Consider the following 19,095-nt stretch of genomic DNA (forward strand, 5'->3'; position numbering starts at 1 on the left):
TTCAGGCAGATTTGTAAAGAATTAAACATACCAAGTGCTATGTGGCTTCCCATCGAACAACAAAGTTGAACCATCACACCCTACCGCAAAGTCGCAGTGGGACCCCCTTGCACAGCAGGCGGCGTATGTAGAGAAAGTTGTGAGACTCTTGCCCGGTTCACAAGACTCAGTTATTGCTGAACGATCGTCAGTTAGAGCGGAGCAAAACACAGGATAAGTCTTGGAGAACAGGACATACTGAATCCAGCGGGAAAAACTTTTGTGCCTTTCACTCCACCTGGTGGTAAGCTGCTTGGGGTTCTGGAGCTACCGAACTGACCACCGCTGGCGGGATGGGTGTCGGACCAAGGCTGGTTTGGGCTTCTATCGTGCTGACAATTCCAAGGACGCACACCAAGACATGTCGTATGCCCAGTTGAAGGTAAGATGAAGCTCTCGCTCGGTAGGCCATGTCGTTGCAAAAGTGACCAAATTGTGCGAAAAGAACGTGCTCTGCGGAGGACGGATTCGGAAGAAATTCTGAGATGGAAGAGAAGTGCTTGAAGATGTGAAGATTAGAAATTGAAAGATACTTCCATGCCACGACACGTTCTGTAGCAAGGCGATCAACCAAGGCGCAGGCAACCAATGCATGGCCTGGCTTATGAAAGGCGGAAAGTGTTCGAGAAACATGTTGGGCGCAAATGTGGCGATACGCCGGTGCTTGGCTCCTTTACCGTCGTCAGGCTGACAGTTGATTATTAGGTAGACATGTCTTTCGGAAACAACCTGAATGATTTTCTATGGCTCCGTCGGCAGAGCGCAGCTCGAAGGATTTGTGCTGTGGCCTTGTGTCAGGTATTTGACCCAGTAGTTGACGATCTAGAAAGTTGAGGACGGGAAGCCGCAGAGTTACCGATGTGATCAGGAGCTTCAACAGACCATGTCTAAATCTGAGCGGTGCTGCCCACCTTGTGACTCGCCCTTCATCCAATTATCTCAACAAAATTGCAAGGCAACACAGCATGAGCGTCCACGCAGAGGCTATGTTATGACAAGGCGATGGAAGGTATGTCTTCTTCCTTAAAAATAATAGTTGCCAAACAACCAGCAAAACAACAAAGATAGAAAGAAGAGACAAAAGAGACAAAGGATTGACTACACCAACCACACTAACCACTCCCGTACCAAGCCAGGAACTACCTCATCCATGCGTCCAAGTTTGAGCCCATAACCCCCGTCATCCCCGTCATCCCGGCCATGCCCATCCCCAAGCCAAGTCCATAAGAACCGTGTTGTCCCTCGGACGTCGGCAAAGTACCATATGCCGAATCCGGAATCTCTTCACCAGCACTGTTCATTACCTCCTCATAGCAAGCCTCGAGATTGAATTCGCCGTTCTTATAGAAGGAAAAGCCGAGACTGTCGGGATCGATGGTTTCGACGAAGGAGTCGAACCAGCTTTGGCCCCCCGGGAAAGCGACTTCCTCGACCCCAGCTGGGGCATCTCCTGCCCCGTCTCTGTGGCCATCATCGCCCGTGTCATTGGGGGTCTCCTCACAACGGTCCGGGCTTGGGCTGCACGGGCTGCTGAGCGGTGTGATCACTGCCACAGAGTCATTTTCGGTATCGCCAGCACCAGCCGCGCCAGTTGTAGCAGGCCAAGCATAGGTCCGACTGAACTTGAATACCACGTCCTTGAACAGCTGATCGGCCTTTTGGTTCATCTGCGTCTGCACGGATGTCATCATCTTGTCGAGCTCCTGCCGGAAGATGGGCTCGACGTAGCGGGGAAGTTCGCGGCGGAGGAGGTCTTTGAAGGAGGAGATGTCGAAGTTGGAGGCTGTTGGTGGTGTTGAGGCCCTCTTGTTCTTCGGAGAAGGGTTCGTAGTGTTAGACTGGTTGGAAGGGGACGATGAAGGGGCGGAGGTGTCGTAATCTGTTTGTTTTTTTGTTAGCATATTGTGAGAGGAAAAGGGGATCAAGGGAGAAAAGAAGGGAAGGAAGGATGATATGGGGAAAAAGAAGGGGAAAAAAGAGGACGTACAAGGAGAAGGAATCTTCGACCCCACCGGCCCCGGAAAGATGATGCGGTACATATCATTCCACTTGTCTTCCTCCGACAGCCCAGGTTTGGCTCTGGCGTGCAGCTTCTTGTCTTGTTCGTCCGTGATCACCTCGGGGACGTTGTCCTTTCGGAGCCGGCAGGGCGTTTCTGCCCGCTGATGGCTCTTGAGGTCATCGTCTGTTTTGAATTGCTCGTAGCATCGGGGACAGGTGTTCTTAAGTGAGTGTCGGCGGTAGATGTGTTCCCTGTACGTTAAACTCAGGTGTTAGCTTGGTGTCTAATAAGGAGGAGATATGAAATATGGCAACGCACTTGACCCGATGAACACTATCCCATCCCGGCCCACAACATGTCTTCACTGTTCTGTACTTGGCCGGATTATGTTGACAAAACGGACAAGCGAACTTGCGGCCTTCTCCTCCGGGTGCTTCAGGGCCATGGTGTTTCGCCCGCTTGGTAGTCGTCGCCTTCTTGACATCCCTCGTCACAGAGTAATGCTGATGATGTTCATGTTGATCCTTAGACTCGTCCTCAGTGGCAGGGTCCTGGTCCTCGTAGAAACAATCGCTTTCAACGGCCCGTCGGGGCCGCTTCTTGGAGGGCTGATCAGGGATTTTTTCAAGCCATTTCTCAAGATTGTCGGCAAACCTCGCCATAGATAGCTGGAGGATTATCTTCTTTCGTTGGCTCAGGAGGCTGCTAGCGGTTGGGGTCGTTGTCGTCGTCGTCGACTTGTTGGCTGGAGTGTTGCCTAACTTGGAAATACACACGTCCTCCATCAAGGGCCGGAACAATCATAGAATCGATCCGTGTTGGGCTAGAGAGCTCCAAGCCAGAGACATCAGCGATGATATCCTAGCGATACAAAAATTCGGACGGAGAAAGCTGGGTTGATGGGTATGGTACGGTACGGAAGGCTGCCCTAGGGCTGAAGACGTACGTCGAGCAATGGAGCTAGACGAAAAGCAGTACCTGATGGGACGAGGGCCTGGAAAGGAGCAGATGCTGGAATATGAACGGATCAAAGGGGTAATATTGATGTCAAGTGACCAAGTAGTGATTGTGGGCCAGGTAGAGACGGATGCTTGTAAGACCAAAGGCTGCAGAGAATCGTGAAAAGAAGACCGGAAGGGATTGCGTCAACAAGATCAGATGAATACTCGATGGATGACAAGATGGAAGAACAAGGTGAACAAAGCATGACCCAAAATCCTAAATATTATATAGCTGCTCGCAGTTTGCGCAAATGCGGAGAAGGAATAAGATAGAGTGGTGTAGATACAGCCCCTCCATCACCTGGTGTCATGATACACCACACCTCACCCACCACCCCTTCCGAGATTCCGAGGATCCCGCAGCAACAACAGTCTCGAATTCTCCAATTAACTTCATGGAAGCGGGACACAACTCGGCGCGGATGAGCAGTGACACAAGATCAGCGAAGCATTGCAACTGCAATATCTGCGACCTTTGCAACCTAGACCTGAGGTACGGCGGCGGCGGGATACACCGCAAGGTAGGATGGTAGTAAAGGGTTGTTCCGCATGACATGCCGAAAGAGGGTTAACTCCAATCCTGCTGAGGATGGTTGGCTTGGCCTGGCCTCCCGGCCTGCGGCCTATATGTTGTGGTGGCTTCGCGCATGAGGCAATTGCTCAATTGCGGGGAGTCCCTATATTGATGTTGGTAGAGGCGATTGAGACTCGCATGCAATAGACGAGGCTGTGGAAAAGAGGTATAACATCCCATTGGGCACCAAGAGATAGTGACGCGTATTGGTTATTTGGTTGTTATCTCCAGTTGGCCCTTTTGTCCACACCTTATCGCATATCAGACCGGGCTATTGACTCTTATAATGAGTTGTCATCGATGTTGGTTTCCTTTGGCTTATGGTCTGTTTTGAAATCCAGGTACAATGGCTCAATTGCGGGAAGAGCAGGTGAAGATTCGGTGAGTGTTGTTATAAACGTTAGCAGCGGAAAGGGCCGGCTATGCATGGCGCCCAAAGAGGCCGGGACGGGATCCAGAGGCGGAGGCACGTTTGCTGGCGTGGCCATAATCGTTTCGGATAAGCAAATGCCTCCCGGGTAGAAATGACGATCTCAGTCCTCCCGTTGCGGCGGCTCGGAGGACAATGCTCAACCGCGAAGTCGGGGCCTCTCTCGCCTCTTTTGCTGTCCTTGGCCTCTTCTCTAGGGCCTCTCAAATCGTCCATACCATGTAGGATAAAAGCTCAGAACTGCTTCGCTGTGGTCGAATTCCAAAATGTTCTCCATCCACAAACAAACAAACAAACACAGAACAGACTGTCATTCTGCTCAGCTCCCAAAATCCACGCACAAAATGACACTCATCAAGATTACTGCTTCAAAGCCATCAAAGGCGAAGTAAGTGGTACCAACCATTCTCAATCTTGCCGGAGGTAATAATGTCTGACACTTGACTGCAGAAAATCATCAGAAAGCTCATATCGTCTCAGCACATATCTCCAAAGCGACCCAACCGTCACCGAGCGGTTGATGAACCACTCCGGTCTCGATGGAGTGTTGGGCCGAATTGATCACCTAGAGGCTGAGGTGAATGCGCTGGCGCAATCATCCCGAGGGTCTCGCCCACCAAGCTCTGGAAGCGCGGACAGTCGATAGGGAACAGCGAGATGGACGAGAACGCATCATTACGGGGATTGTATAAAACAGGATTGGGAATTGTTCGGTATGCATGGATATGGAGTTTTGGACAGGTCTCAAACAGGTGCGAAAATTGCAGACACTTGAGCATGAACCGGCGCTGGCGCCGGAGCGGGAGCTGTAACAGGAGTCGGAGTAGTAGATGGAGCTGGAGCGGCGTCGGGAGCAACAACAGGAGCGACAACGGGTACTGGAGCTGGAACCGGATCTTCAGTAAAGTCGGCAATGGGTCCAAATGCCTAGGGAATCATTAGCACAGTAATTCAAACAAACAGCCAATAATCACCTCACTTACTGCAGAGTCCATGTCCACCCAGTCCGTAAACGACCAGTTATCCCAAAGCCTCCTTGTAAAACCAGGTGTAGCGGCCTCTCCCTCCTGGCCATCTGCCTGGCCATGCACCTCTCCAGTCATTTCTGCCATCCAATGAGCGCGAAGGGCATCCTCCAGCAACTGATCGTTCGGTGATGGACCACTAGCCTCCTCAGCTTCATTCTCAGCCTCCTCTTCTTCATTCTCCCCATCTTCCCCATTCTCATGCCCATCTGCTGGGGTGCCGTCCTCATTTGCAGTTTTCTTGAGACCAGTGTCCGCCGGTTCAGGGAACACATGTCCAGTCTGACGCGTCACCTCCTTTTTCAGTTCCTCCAGGATAGTAGCCCACCTATGCGCGGGTGAAAAGGGACTGGTACTGTTCGCCAACATATTGATGCCTCTATTCAACAGCCTGTGCAGCTTGCCGTCCATCACGCCATGGCCGCGGTAGTGAGGACCGCCAAACAACTTCTGTCGTTCGCGAATGTGCGGGAGGATGGCCAAGATGACGGCGGCACAGTAGGCGACTTGGTGAGGATACCAAAGCGTGGTAAACTGCGCACTATCCTCTGTGCGACCAAGCCCGGTGACGACACTGAGGGCGATTCGGGCTGAGTCGACACACTCGCGAATGGCGTTATCGGCGGCCTCCTTCTGCTCACCTGATTGGGGATAGGGCACGGTGATAAAGGGGCGGTAGGCAAGCATGGTGGCGTGACAGTGTGCTATCCTGATGAGAATCATCTGCCTCTGGAAAAGGGGTAGGAGTAAGGTTGACTTGACATTCCTGAGGAGATATGGCAACTCGTCGCTCCACTTCTGAACCTCTTTGCCGATGCTTAGAGCACTATCGATCCTTTGCTGGTCGGGAATCTCTCGAAGGGCGTATACTTGGTGGAGGAGTTTGTCGATGAGCCTGTTCAACTTGGCATGCGAGAGCAGTGCTTCCATGTAGCAATCCCCCTTGTGTGGTCGGACAGGGCCGGTGGGTCCCATGTCTTCGTCGTTGACGGCATCAGGTAGCTCTTGGTCGATGAAGTCGTCACGGAAATGACTGGGCCGCCCAAGGACCATGCTAAGTTGCTTATCAATGATGTAAGCCGTCCAGAATGTCCGCCTCTCACATTGGATCTTTGCATAGTCCGGTCTTTCCTTGATATCGCGACCGAGCCCACGGTTCCTACCTAGACGGCGATGAAGGCCGAGGCCCGTAATCATCTGAAGGGTATTGCCAAAAGTATACCAAGCTTTGTTGTAGCGACACGTGCTCAAGAGGTACATGTCCTGCAAGAGACGAGCCTGAACAGAATCTAATCTCGGCTCGCCAGTCTCGGCATCTGTGAGACTCACAGCCATATTCAGCAACGCATCGCCGTGCTTGGAGGACCAGATGTACTCGTCTGGGAGAGGCTTTTTCCTGGTCTTCATGGCCTGGCCGGTTTTTTTGTTGATGCGCACCCACGTCCTTGGGGCGTCCTTGAAGAGGGCGCCAAGAGCCATGGTCATGAGTGCAATGGCGGCACGGGCATGGCCTATACCGGACCACAACTCCTGACGAGCTGCATGGTTCCTTTCGACATGTTCCAACCACCTCCGTACAGTATGACGATGGAGGAAATGGAAGGTACCGTTCCAGCTTTTGAAGAAGTGGTCCTGCTGTTGGTACCACCTCTCTCGAACGTAGGAGAATTGAGGGGTTTCCGAACGGTCCCAAGGCTGGTCGACAGGAAGCTCATTATCCCGCTGGACCTCGGCAATCTTTTTCCAAGCCGCATGAAGAAAGACAAGAGGCGGGTTGTCCTCATTCCCGTAGCGGTGATCCATTTTGAGGCTCATGTAGTCTTGTCCAGGGCCGCCGTAGCGAGCAATGTCGTCTCTCATGGCCTGTCCCTCGGCATCACCCCCTGCGCTCTCCCGGCCGTCGTCATCAACCGCAACCGGCCCTTGGACAGGCGCCGGCCACTGCTTTGAATAGGGACCTCTCAGCGCCGGGTTGGGCAGATCCTCGTAGCGGTTACGGCTATTGCGTTTCTTGTAGGTGCACTCCTGCCTCATGGTGAAGCATGTATCGCACGGTAGAGTGCCTGAACAGGGATGGCGTCCATCACGGCATATATCGCAGGCTCGCTTGACCCAGCTTCGCTCGCGTATCTCCTTTCCGCGGATGTCAGTACTGCGGGCAAAGTTACGGGTGCTGGGATCATCGGGAGGTGGAGGAGGAGTCCTTGCGCGGCCTCTGTAGTAGGGATTGTTGTAGGTGCAGTCTATGCCCTTCTTGATGCAGTTTGCGCATGGCCGGAAGCCCTGGCACTTTTGACGGCGGCCATGGCAAGCATCACAAGCACGAGAGATTCTCTTCTTCTTGGCAGGTCTCTCCTCAGATGGTTCATCTGGGGTCCGTTCTTGGGATTCTTGCTGTTGTTCCTGCTGTTCCTGTTCTTGCTGTTCTTGCTGTGGCTGTTGGTCTACTTGCACCTGTTGTTGATGAAGCTGGCCTTGTCCTTGGCCTCCATACTGTTGCTGCTGAAGATTGGACTGAGACGACTGAGAGCGAGAAGAATAAGCCTGCTGTTGATGAATTTGAGACTGTTGGAATTGCTGCAGTTGTTGTTGTTGTTGTTGTTGTTGTTGTTGTTGTTGTTGTTGTTGTTGTTGTTGTTGTTGTTGTTGTTGTTGTTGTTGTTGTTGTTGTTGTTGTTGTTGTTGTTGTTGTTGTTGTTGTTGTTGTTGTTGTTGTTGTTGTTGTTGTTGTTGTTGTTGTTGTTGTTGTTGTTGTTGTTGTTGTTGTTGTACTGACTGGACTTGCTGGGCGTGCTGAAGAGGCTGGTGATAGTGTTGTTGGGTGTTTATCTGCTGGGAAGGGTACGAGGGCAGGGGGACCCGAGTGGTGGTGGGCGGCGCATTGCCGTAATAGGAATTATACACAGGATCCCGTTGATGATTGGACATGATGAAATGGCTTCCGGGGCGATCTTCGGATGATGGCTCGAAAGTGGTGGTGGCCCTCGAAATATTGCAGTCCAGATAAGTCGGAGTCACCAGACTCAATCGATGTTCCAGCAAATGTCACCGCGCGTCCACGGAAAAGTGGTCAATTCGCATGTCCATCCGGGGTTAGGGTTAAACAGTCTCGTTCCTGCCCCTTTACCTAGGAGCGTTCCATTTCCCCTCAGACGAATTCAACTGCTCCTTTACTCAATATCAACGATTCACACTGACATCTTTTCCACCGACTGTCATTGAGGACGGACAGTAGAAGAGGGAGCTGCGGTGCCGCCATAATTGATGCCCTCGATGGGAGTGAGCGACTTCAACCACAAAACGGGTCAGTGTTTAAACAACGGATTCAATTGAACAATTACACCGCCGTATACACCCGATTATCAAGCTCAGAACAATCCAAAACCCTCCTGAAAAAATCAAGGGAAGCACCGTTTAGGAGGAAGGGGAAATTTTGGAAAGTCAAAAAAGTCAAAAGAGTCAAAAAAGTAAAAAAAGCTCAGTGGCCCAGGTCCGAGTCGAACTCGAGACCAGCTGCGACTTACGAAAACTGTACCACTAGTACCGCGCACCGAGCAATGTTTTCTGGCTCCCGTACAGTATACCATACCGCTAGGCCACACACACAATCTAAGATAGAAGGCGGATGGGTACGGGAGTTACTGGAGGGTCTGAGCTTGGGACTTATATGATCCATGGAAGGTCCTGTCGTCTGGACTTTCGGCCACTCTGGTGCCGGTGCGGGGAAGCGTCTGCCTTTATATGTACATTCCGGGGTATCTTCATATTCTCACTTATTACACGACCTCACGCAAGACCCATAGGACACCTCCTCCTATCACCATCAGCCCCACCACCTGCAGGGCAGGAACCACCCTTTGCCAACACTTCCATCCTTCTCCTCTCCAGATCCTTCACCATCTCCTTGATCTCCTCCTTTCCTTGTCCCTTCAACTTCTCAGGGCCAACCTCACTGATGCTATACCCTTCCGGCTGGTACCTGCTGCCACCATCGCCCGGAACCGGAGCACCAGACAAGCGTCTTAGCAGAGCCGCCGGGCTCCAACGGCTCCAAAACGTCGGCTTCACATACCACGGATCAAGTTCGTACACGTTATAGTTATATTTTCCGGTGACCGGGTCAGCATCCTTGTTGAGTTTGTGCAGAACCATCCACTCGAATCGGGGAGGGCTGAGGTGCAGGAGCAGCCAGCGGCGGAAGTAGAGGAACCAGGTTAGGGACTTTTCTTGCCATTGAGGTGGTTCGGGGAAACTGTGGATGGTTGTTCGTTAGCCTTCCTCTTTTGTCATCACAAAAACGGGATTGGAACGAGAAAAAGAGGGAAAAAAAAACATACTTCATAGCCTCCCTCAACCTCCTCCCCATCAACACCCTGATAAACCCCTTACCCAGCCCCCTCAAAACCTTCAGCTGGTTCAAAAGCAACAAATCAACCGTATGCCTCGCCACCTTCTCATTACTCTCCTCATACCGCATCTCCGTCTCCTCATACCACTCACTCCACCGCTCCATCTTTTCCATCCATTCCAGTCCACTCTCTTCCTTCTCTTTCTCTCCATCACCCTTCCCATCCCCCTTCTTCTCTTTAGTTTCAGAAAACCTCTCCAAACCCTCAAACCCAATCCCCATCAACCCCCCAACCTCTCTCCACACCACGCCCGTCGCACACCTCTCCACCTCCGTCACATCCCTCCACTCCCACCTATTAATCCACCGATCCGGCTCCAGTGCAAACATGCTCAGCGTATACAACATATCCCCATCGCTGATCCTCCCTGCCTTTTGCCAGCGACCATGCAACCAATTCATTCTCGCCAGCGCTTCCAGCCCGCGCTTCTCCCAGGGCGGGTTGGTGAGGATTTCCAGCACCAGCACTTCCGTGTCTGTTGCGCGCTTGGAGGCGGTTTTCGGAGAAGAAAGTTGACCGGTTGCTAGTAAGAGGGAAGAAATGGAGGGGATGGCGTAGGTTTTGAACAAGGCGAAGAAGAGCGAGCGTTGGTAGAGGTAGGGAAACTCGCGCTGGGTGAGGTCCATGATGATTTGGTGGGCGTCTTGGAGGGTCATTTTGGATAAATTGGTGGGGTTGGGGGTGCCGTCAGGCAAAAAATATTGGGGGAAGCGGGTGCGGTAGGAACGGAGGCGTTGGAAGCGGAGGTGGCGGACCAGCAAGAGGTAGGAAGGAACGAGGATGGTGAGGATGGTGGTCCAGCTGAGGCCGAGGCTGATGCTCGATAGATTTAGGGTTATGGAGGGCATTATGGCCGAGAGGAGACCGTCGGGTGGTGATGGTGTCGTGCCGTTCATCGTGATGTTGAGGTGGGCTGCACGAGCATGCCCGTTTTGATGTTTGGAAGTCGATGTTCGATGTGCGATGGAAGTGCGGAGAGGCTTGAGCAGCGTTGAACAAAGCGGACCGAAGCTTTTTATACCTCTCCTGATGCACTTCTTGAACAGTAGTGCTTTCCCTCCGCGTTTGTTAAGATGTATGCATGTCTCGTCTCGGCAGCGGGGTAGATCGAGGTACCTCTAGAAAGGGGTAAAGTACTTATACCTGTTTCAGCCCAGCTCCCAAGGAAAGTATTGGAAGATCATCATCGCCTTCGACCCCCCCAAAGTGTGATAATAAGCATGGTCCTAATCAGTACCAAAAAAAAGAGGAGAACCTGACGCGGTACCCGCCCTGCCCGCTCGCCTCAGTCATCTTTAATGTGACTGGGTGTTCATTGAAATAAGCGGCATAAAACCTGTTACGCATACAGATTATTACGCGAAGCCTTGAAAGACGTCGCTCCCTTAAACGAATCCTTTTCGATGATATGTTATGGTCCACCGTCAAATCAAAAAGTGACGGTGCATGCATGACTGCTTACGCGAAGAATTTGACTTGCTAGCCGTAACCGAATCTGGGGCTAGAGATATGTACGAGTGCCGGAAAGTTGCGGGGTGGTGTGCATGCGTTGGCATCGGACATGGTCAGGGGAGGGGGATTTTGATGTGTTGCGGACGATGAAGACATAAGAACCGCAAGACTTGACCCTTCTCGACATTCAGTCCTCAGCCGCACTTTTCCGTCCATCCATCATCCTGTCTTGAAGCGGTATCACATCATCACCTCCAATCATGCCAAGGTGGCATGCTCCATGACAAATCGTTTGCACACAATATCAAGCACCTCAGGGGATGTCTGATTGTGTTTATTACCAAGCCCAAACTTGTATCATCTCGAAGATGTGATGACACCTAGTTTGCCGGCTTTATCGGCCTTCTCTGATCTTATCTCGTCTCCAGCCCTTCAATTCAGACCACAAATTGTTCTTGCCTTGGTTTCCCTCGCCGCGGCTCCTACCAAAGTCGTCAGGAATAGTCAAATCCGACCTTGGAACGAGCCCAGCACCCAGATCAACAAGCGGAACCATGGACGGTCTCCCATGTGCGCATTGAAACGGGAATGCACATTCGGCCAGCTGCAAGACCAAGCTTTTGCATTCCTCCAGGGACAGTTCGTCGTTGAACATGATGGCGCCTGACTTGTTAGCATGCCAAATGCAACTAGGAAAGACAAAGATCGCGACAACTCACTTCTGCAGGACCTGGAATTTAATAGCTCCAAAATACCCTCTGGGCAATCATGGAACCTAGCGACCCAGTCACGCTCTCCCTCTTCTTGGGCACCCCTAATCCCATGGCTTGTGGACAAGCCCAAGCCCAGGTTGTCATTCAGCCTCCATACCTCCTTTCGAAGCAACTCGATCAGCACACGCGGCTCCAACCGACACCGCTCCAAGATGCTGGGCGGCAACGACTGTACTTCCACGGTGAACCTCGTCGAGTGGTCCTCGCCGGCAAAGACCTCATAAAATATGCCCCAGTATTCGAAATGTAGCTTGTATCTGAGAAGAAGGGTCCCGTCTTGCTTGGATAGGTCGAAGCGGAGAGGGCGTTGAAGAGATTGGGTTTGGGCGATGATTTCGTTCGACTTGGTGCCACCCGATGAAGGAGCTATGGTGAAATAAGATTTCATCAAATCTTCCACGCGGACTCGCTCGTCAGCCGCGTGCTGATCGACCAGGACTAGGACGCTTCTGTCGACATCGGGCCTTGGGGAGAACTTTTCTGCCTCTGTGGGAGCCAATTTGACAAAGATAAACTTTTTATCAACTTGTGCAATGACAGTTGCCGTACGCAGGGCATCTCTGGAGATTCGGCCCTGTAGTGTCATCAAAGCCCCTCCGTTGCCCGTTTCTACGTTGACTCCTCCCGTAGAGTGATGATTGCAGCTATGATGAGCGCCATGCTCCATAGACTCATAAAGCTCTGGTACACGGGGTATGGGAGCTTCGACAGGCTTGAAGGCGGTAATTTTTGGAGCTGCGGCAGAGGTTCGAGATGGTGACCCCTTTGGGCGTGGTTTTGGAGTGTCGCGAGGTTTCGTTCCAGGGACAGAATGCGACCGAATCATAAAACCTGTCCGCGGGTTTATGAGCGTTCTGATATTCGTAATGGGATTTACCCACTCCATATAGTTGTCCGTGTTGCTGCTGCCCGGGATTGATGGCAGGCTAGACTGTCGACTCGGTCCCCGTGACGCGAGGTGGTTATTGCTTGATGGAGGTGGTTCGACATCCTCGAACGGCTTTCGTATAAGCTTGCCCGCTCTGTCAAACAGTGGGTTTTGCGCCCATGGGACGATTTCCCCGTCTTGTGTGGATATGCTGGCAGATTTGACGGTCTTGCCTGCAGATAAGATTGAACTTGAGGAGCTCTTGGATGGTAGTAATTCAGGTGTGGATCCCGAGTTAACGCGTGACCACGATGTAAATGGGGACGCTGAGCCCTCTTCTATTTGACAGCTACTTGAGCTTCCTCTCGAGCTGCTGACGGTTGATCGCGCTAATCCCGAAGGTGTGTGCTTTTTGTTACAGCTGGAGGCTGTCTGTGAGGATGAGGAAGATACAGATCTCTTGAGACCACTGGCCTCATCTGATGAGCCCCTTGGTGATTTGAGTCTCCCAAAGGCGTTGATAGACTTGGGCCGGAAATGGTGTTTCTTTAGGAACTCGTAGGCTATCACCTGAAGAAGGTCGGTGATGATCGAGAGGTCCTGTTGCCTTTCATCTAGAAAGTCATCGGCATTCAGAGAACCCTCTTGTCCAGCCATGGTGATTCGAAGAAAGAACATGGGCCATCGATCAATGCCCTTCCTTGGTTTGAGTTCTTTTAGTGTGAACCCTTCTTTCCTCCTCGGTTGCTTTTCGTTGAGGGTCGCTTCCTCGATGACGCCAAACCCGGAGTTCGCAAACACGCGATTGACCTCCTCGTACAGGATGTTGGAGTCGTTTTCGTTTGACAGTGGTTGGATGCCCAAAGACATGAACTGCACTCGCCTCGTTGCAACTGGCACTAGACAGAAGCAGCCGCTCACAGAAACTCCAGGTACCGAGGCTCCAACCGGAACCCATGACTTGGAGTCTTGTTCATCAGTCAGCGAAGCTTGAGCAAAAAGGCTCGAGGCTCGCAGCACCAGCACGTTGGCGGAGTTCCGGCGGTCTTGAACCTGGCTGGTCATCCCGGATGTGCGAAGAGTAACAGTACGTCGAGAAACAGCGTCTCGGACGGACAGATTCACCTGGTTTGGCCAAGCAAGAAGGAGGGAAGTAATGACATGAATGAGCTGGTCAAGGGTCTTAGCCGTGCCCAGTCGTTCAACTTCGGTGGCCCTCTGCTTTACGCGGACGGGCATGGAGCCGAAAAGATTGCGAACAATAACACGCGTTCCACTTGGGAAGACCAGAAACCGTTCTTCAGGGAGAGCAGGGGTATTGCGGGCGACAACTCGGGAGTTGTGAATTGTCAAGGCGTTATGTGAGCGGTGTTCATGGTGATGAGAAGAGATGGAAAGCAGAGACAGGGCTGCCAAAGAAGCTAGGAACTGGCCATGTCTACCATGGAAATCGGGGTCTGGCGGATATCGCGAGGTGTAGTAGAGCTTGCCGAGACCGCCATCTTCGCGAAAGCAGGCTGGAGGAATCCCGAGCCCATTGTCTTCAACAGAGCAGTTTCCACGGCTGTAGTCGATAGATATGTTGATCTTGGTTGCGCCGGCGTCGAGCGAGTTGCGAAGCAGGCCATCAACGACCCCGTTCAAGGAGGTAATAACAGCTGAAGACTTGATCTGGGCGACAACGTCCCCAGGGAGTGGTTGAATTGACATGGTGGTGGTTGATGTGAGTGCAACATGACTTTTTGTTGAAGTGTCTTGGCGGATGGATTCGGTGGTCAGCGACCTAAACAGACACCGTTGAGCTCTGGAAGGAAGTGACCTCCAGACAACTAGAATTGGGAAGGAAACAAAAAGGGAAGGAGGTGGGTAAGGATAAAAATGAAAAGCGCGATTGACTGTTGGGCAGGCTTCAATGTGATCAGTGCTCGCTAGGTAACTGAGCCCAGCGGATGTGATTGAAGGGCTTGAATGAAGCCATTCAGAACTGACAGCAAACAGAGAAGACGACGTCAAGGTCAAGCTTGTCAAGCGATCAAGCTCTCTGGCTTGGCATTGAGACCCCCAACCCGAAAAGAAAGACAAGCGAACCTTGATGGCCCTGGTCCTTGGCAAGGCACGTGAGAAGAAAGTGCCCCACAACAAACCCCAGCGGTCGAAACATTGGCTCCACAGATCGGAAAGGCCCGAGCTTGGTGGATCCTTTCTTTGACCGAATCGTCCAGTCGCCGTCACCGTTGCTGTCGCCTGAGTGGAAAATGGCAGTGCAACTTCCACAATCCAGGACCCCAAAGTTCAAAGTCCATGCCGTCCGAGAATTGAAACCGAACAAAGAAAGACGCGACACAGATTCTGTCATCATCTTCTCTTGTCTTACTTTACAGAGCCCAGGAATCGACCACAGTTCGTCGTCATACCTTGTGACCGCTTCATACTTTGTTCAAGTCATTCGCTGGATTAAGGCTATTTATCCCTCCCGATTGCGAATACGTGTACAACCGAATTATTGTTTTCTTGTCGTCCCTTAAGAAATCGCGACCCTGTCAATCAATCCGCAATCTCCATCGCATCGTATCGTATCTTTGCCAACAAGTGAGAGAAGCACTGACTCTGCGTTCGCAACTGATTCGGCCGACCTTTATCAATATTCCATCTCACGTTCACCATCCATCCGTCTCCTTCCTCGGTATTCCCCTCAGTCCTTCCTGTCGCCGAGAGGAACGTGAAACCGTTGGCCGTTGCAAGACCACCTTGTAATCTGCCCGAAGGGCCAGCGCAGTCTGTGCAGAAGCCGTTAGGGAAGCGGTACCATCCGGATACAGCAACCACAACTGGAACCAAAAGCAGGTGAAACCCGCTGGCCGCTGTGCGATCGTCGCCCATCCATATCCACGCGCCTTACCTTCTTTTTATCTGGCGACCATCTATTTTAGCTACACGCTAGACCCAAACATCGAGAATCCCCCGACCCGCGACTGACAATTTGACGACTGCTCGACATTCTGCCACTGCCTCTGCACGACGACCCTTGTTCTACTACGACCGCACTACAAGCCGCACTACCGCACGGATCCATACCCATATCCGCAGATATCGACGTCGACCCTACCGCGCCCGTGTAATTCGACTGCACCGTCCGTCTTCTCCAATTCCTGCTCCGGCTACCTACCTTACTTTTCCTCTACTACGACCACCATGACCGAGACGGCTACATCTTGTCAACACGGTACATATTCTCTCATCTGAAACCTTGTCTAATCTTTGCGCTACCTACCTCTACCTACCTCTTATCAACTGTCTACTCCCCGCCCAGACCCTTCTCTCGTTACCATCCGTCACACCGTCCCTTGTCCAACATGCCTTCCTTTGCTTCTGCCTTTCGCCATCGAAGCAATTCTGCTCCGCCGCTGAGCCAGTTCGGTCCTCATGCAGTCGCTGACCCTATGCCAGACCGAGAGGAGCGTCCCGAGAGGACTGGTCGCCGACGACCCTTCTCGTCACTGATGAAAAAGCTGAAGAGCATGAAGCCCGGTGATGCTGTTCGACATGCCAGCTCCAAGAAGAACAATTCCAAGAAGCAAGCCGACAACAACCCATATTCAGCCGTTGGCCGCTCCAACTCCGACCACGTTCAAATCGCCCTGACCCCGCCGCCGACCAGCCATTATTCGGTATCCTCGACAAGAAGCGCAAGAACATCGAGCACAACATCCGTAGACCCTTCAGATGACTCTGTCAGGTTGTCAACCGATGGCCACCCGCCTCCCACCATGGGCGGTCGATCGACTATAGCTCCGACGGTCGTCACCGATCACGAGACCTCGTGTTCCATGGCCGCGCCGTCCTACGGGGCCTCCTCGGTCACTGGCACAACGCGTACCGCAAATATCGACTCCCGTCGGGGCAATGATAGCACCTTTTCGTCCCCCGCGCCGTCTGTCCGCTCCTTGACTACAACCCTGACGACAATACAATCTTTTGTGCCCAATGGTGCCGCTGCCACGCACAACAACAGCAATCCGAACAGCACCAATATGTCCAACAGCCCTAATCACCACCATCACAACCATCACTCTCATCACTCCACCTCACAAATAATCCACTTCAACCAACCTTTCCCGACGACTGCCACTCCGGTTTCCGCCATACCAGCCCATCTTGTACCCTCCGGTCAGGGTGGGAACTCGCCTTTCTACCCGACTACCTACCATACCGCCACGGCGAACAACCTGCTTACGGATAACGCCTCCATCCTGACCCTCGCATCCTCCTCCAAGCGCCGCCGCCGGCGCTCCTTCGATACTGACGCCTCGGTTCGTGCTCTCGCGCCCTCTTCTCTCTTTGGAGGCAGTCGGGAGTCTCTTCCTCTCAGCGTCCTCAGTTCCAACATGGAAGGCGGCACAATTGGCGGCATGAGCGGCGCCACCACGCCTGGCGGTCTCTATCGCGGACCGAACGCCTTGACCAACGACCGCACAAGCATCTACTCTTCTACTACAGGGATCCTAGCCAGCGACAGGAACAGCTTTTATTCGAAGCAGGCCATCGGCGGCACCGGTGTCGGAGGAGATGCGGCTAGTGTGAGGAGTGGGTTGTTGGGGCATGGAAGGGCTGAGAGTATCAATGGAAGTATCGGCGGAGGGTTAACTCCTGCGCCTATGAACGGAGTTGCGTCGGCGGGCAGCTTGGTTGGGCTCACGGCTGCGACATCACCCAATACATTGGCTAGTCCGAGGGATAGGGACAGAGAGAGGAGGATCAGTGGTGGGGTTGGTAATGTTGATGAGGATGTTGAAGGGGAGGAGCGGGCATGAAGAAGTCTGGTTGTAGGTGTGACAAGGATGGAATGAATAATGGTAAATGTGCTGAGGAAACGGGATGGGGCAGGAAGATACCAAGTATCGTATGGGATGGTGTTCTGGTACAGGAACAGGGTAATGGGTGGAACAGGTTTCTCGGGTTGTATGTCTTGGGCTTAAGTGCTGGCGTTTTGTTCTTCTGCCTACCATCTGCGTTATTGTCAACTGAGAATGGGATACCTTTACATGGTGTAGTTGTCGCTATGGGAAATGGGGGGTTCCCTTGGCTTTGTTCTTTCTGCTTTTGGGCTGTTGAATCATTCTGGGTCATCAAATACCCGACTCTTGTGTTGTTTTCTCCTTACCATGTTTGGCTTCACATTGCTGCATTCTTTCGGGATTCTGTCTTGTTTTGGAGTGTTCCCTTCCTGTTGTTCGACCGTGCCCCTTGAACTGTACACCTTTTGGCCGTCAGTCTGTTGATGCCGTTGCCTCTTGCCTCCTTTTCTACCGCTCCCTTTCTATCGGGGTCAGGTTCGGTACCTGTTCGGTCCCGGACAGCGATTGATTTTTCATGTACTGCACACATATTTCGCAACAATTCTCAACGGAAGCTGACAGCATAGTGCAATGCATTGAAAATAGCAAAACAGTATTTAGACGAATAACAAACGCTAGCAAAAAATACTGGTAAATATTGGGCCTTTACTGGAGTGCCTAACTTGATCAGTCCACGAGTGAATGTTAATATTCTGGTCTTTGTGAGCCACGCTCGTCACATGCGGAGTTGCGCCGTCTGGGCTCATGAGCTGCTCTTTCTACATTGGGGAGTCTGTGGGTGCCCCTTCCCTAAATGTTCGATAAGAGCTGAATCCTTCCATCTGCAGCCTCGGAAGACTGTTATGCTCTTGCCCGAGTGATAACCCACGCAGCGTTTCTCGACCAATCACTGGCCTTTCTGAAATTGGGTGCCATCACAGACACGTCAACTATATTCTGAACGGAAGCTACTACTGAATCTCGAACGGAGATGGTGCGAATTACGTGGGATCACGCTATCATCACCATAACCATATCAATCGACTAATAACCACTTCTTCCAGACCACACGCAGTCAGCTCTCAAACACTTTTTCGCGGCACAGATCGACCTTGTTCTCCTTCCAATCATGAACTCCGAGACAGCATGCGACGGCTCAGACAGGCTCTGCGAAAGATGCCTCCAAATCAACTTCCACGGCATCTTTCCCAAGGACATAAGAAACGCTCAAGTATGGGCATACGCGGCGACAAGCCGAAGAGTCACTGCGGTGTGCTCGACCTCGGTGTCCTCGACAAAGACGCGGCATGCAGACTTTGCCGCTTCTTTTACTCCATCCGTTGGCCCCAAACACCCACACCGGCGTTCCCTTCGTTCAACCACTATCACCTTAGGGTTTTCATCCAAGTCGACGTGTCGAAATACTCGTTTCCCAAATTAACCTCCCTTGATGGAGCCACCGTCTGCAGCGTCTTTCCGGGAAACATCTCGGAATTCACCGAGAACACGCTAGACAGCTTTGAGAAAGATTACTACGACACTGCCGCGTATAGCTCAGGACATAAACTGGCGACGAACGGCTATTTCGTTCCTTGTGACTAGTCAATGTCAGCATCATCGGAATACTACAATGGAGGAGGCTCTTTGTCAGTTGTGCCCAAAGGTCTCCGCGTTTTCCCCAGTTCTG

General features: G+C 52.2%; 6 protein-coding genes across 6 annotated transcripts; 2 read left to right on the forward strand and 4 right to left on the reverse strand.

Annotated features, from left to right (window-relative positions):
• Positions 1-788: 788 nt before the first annotated feature.
• On the reverse strand, positions 789-3,187 carry SMAC4_04134 (uncharacterized protein). The gene is made up of 3 exons (XM_066090060.1): positions 2,360-3,187; positions 2,027-2,292; positions 789-1,918 (listed from the first exon to the last, which is right to left on the reverse strand). The coding sequence occupies exons 1-3, from the start codon at positions 2,824-2,826 to the stop codon at positions 1,179-1,181; spliced, it is 1,473 nt and encodes a 490-aa protein (XP_065947145.1). The 5' UTR covers positions 2,827-3,187; the 3' UTR covers positions 789-1,178.
• A 106-nt stretch (positions 3,188-3,293) lies between these two features.
• Positions 3,294-3,575, forward strand: SMAC4_13798 (uncharacterized protein; the record flags this gene model as incomplete). The annotated part of the gene is made up of 1 exon (XM_066091624.1): positions 3,294-3,575. The coding sequence occupies one exon, from the start codon at positions 3,294-3,296 to the stop codon at positions 3,573-3,575; it is 282 nt and encodes a 93-aa protein (XP_065947146.1).
• Positions 3,576-4,790: 1,215 nt separating this feature from the next.
• On the reverse strand, positions 4,791-7,999 carry SMAC4_04135 (uncharacterized protein; the record flags this gene model as incomplete). Its single annotated transcript, XM_066090061.1, has 2 exons — positions 4,791-4,973; positions 5,030-7,999. The coding sequence occupies 2 exons, from the start codon at positions 7,997-7,999 to the stop codon at positions 4,791-4,793; spliced, it is 3,153 nt and encodes a 1,050-aa protein (XP_065947147.1).
• A 751-nt stretch (positions 8,000-8,750) lies between these two features.
• Positions 8,751-10,604, reverse strand: SMAC4_04136 (uncharacterized protein). The gene is made up of 2 exons (XM_003346655.2): positions 9,409-10,604; positions 8,751-9,323 (listed from the first exon to the last, which is right to left on the reverse strand). The coding sequence occupies exons 1-2, from the start codon at positions 10,374-10,376 to the stop codon at positions 8,858-8,860; spliced, it is 1,434 nt and encodes a 477-aa protein (XP_003346703.1). The 5' UTR covers positions 10,377-10,604; the 3' UTR covers positions 8,751-8,857.
• Positions 10,605-11,251: 647 nt separating this feature from the next.
• SMAC4_04137 (uncharacterized protein) lies at positions 11,252-14,283 on the reverse strand (the record flags this gene model as incomplete). Its single annotated transcript, XM_003346656.2, has 2 exons — positions 11,252-11,595; positions 11,652-14,283. The coding sequence occupies 2 exons, from the start codon at positions 14,281-14,283 to the stop codon at positions 11,327-11,329; spliced, it is 2,901 nt and encodes a 966-aa protein (XP_003346704.1). The 3' UTR covers positions 11,252-11,326.
• Positions 14,284-14,575: 292 nt separating this feature from the next.
• On the forward strand, positions 14,576-18,073 carry SMAC4_04138 (uncharacterized protein). Its single transcript, XM_003346657.2, has 2 exons — positions 14,576-15,796; positions 16,021-18,073. Exons 1-2 carry the CDS (start codon positions 15,766-15,768, stop codon positions 17,382-17,384), a joined length of 1,395 nt encoding a protein of 464 aa, XP_003346705.2. The 5' UTR covers positions 14,576-15,765; the 3' UTR covers positions 17,385-18,073.
• Positions 18,074-19,095: the final 1,022 nt, after the last annotated feature.

This window comes from Sordaria macrospora, chromosome 5, assembly GCF_033870435.1.
Source record: "Sordaria macrospora chromosome 5, complete sequence".
NCBI classification, from domain to species: domain Eukaryota; kingdom Fungi; phylum Ascomycota; class Sordariomycetes; order Sordariales; family Sordariaceae; genus Sordaria; species Sordaria macrospora.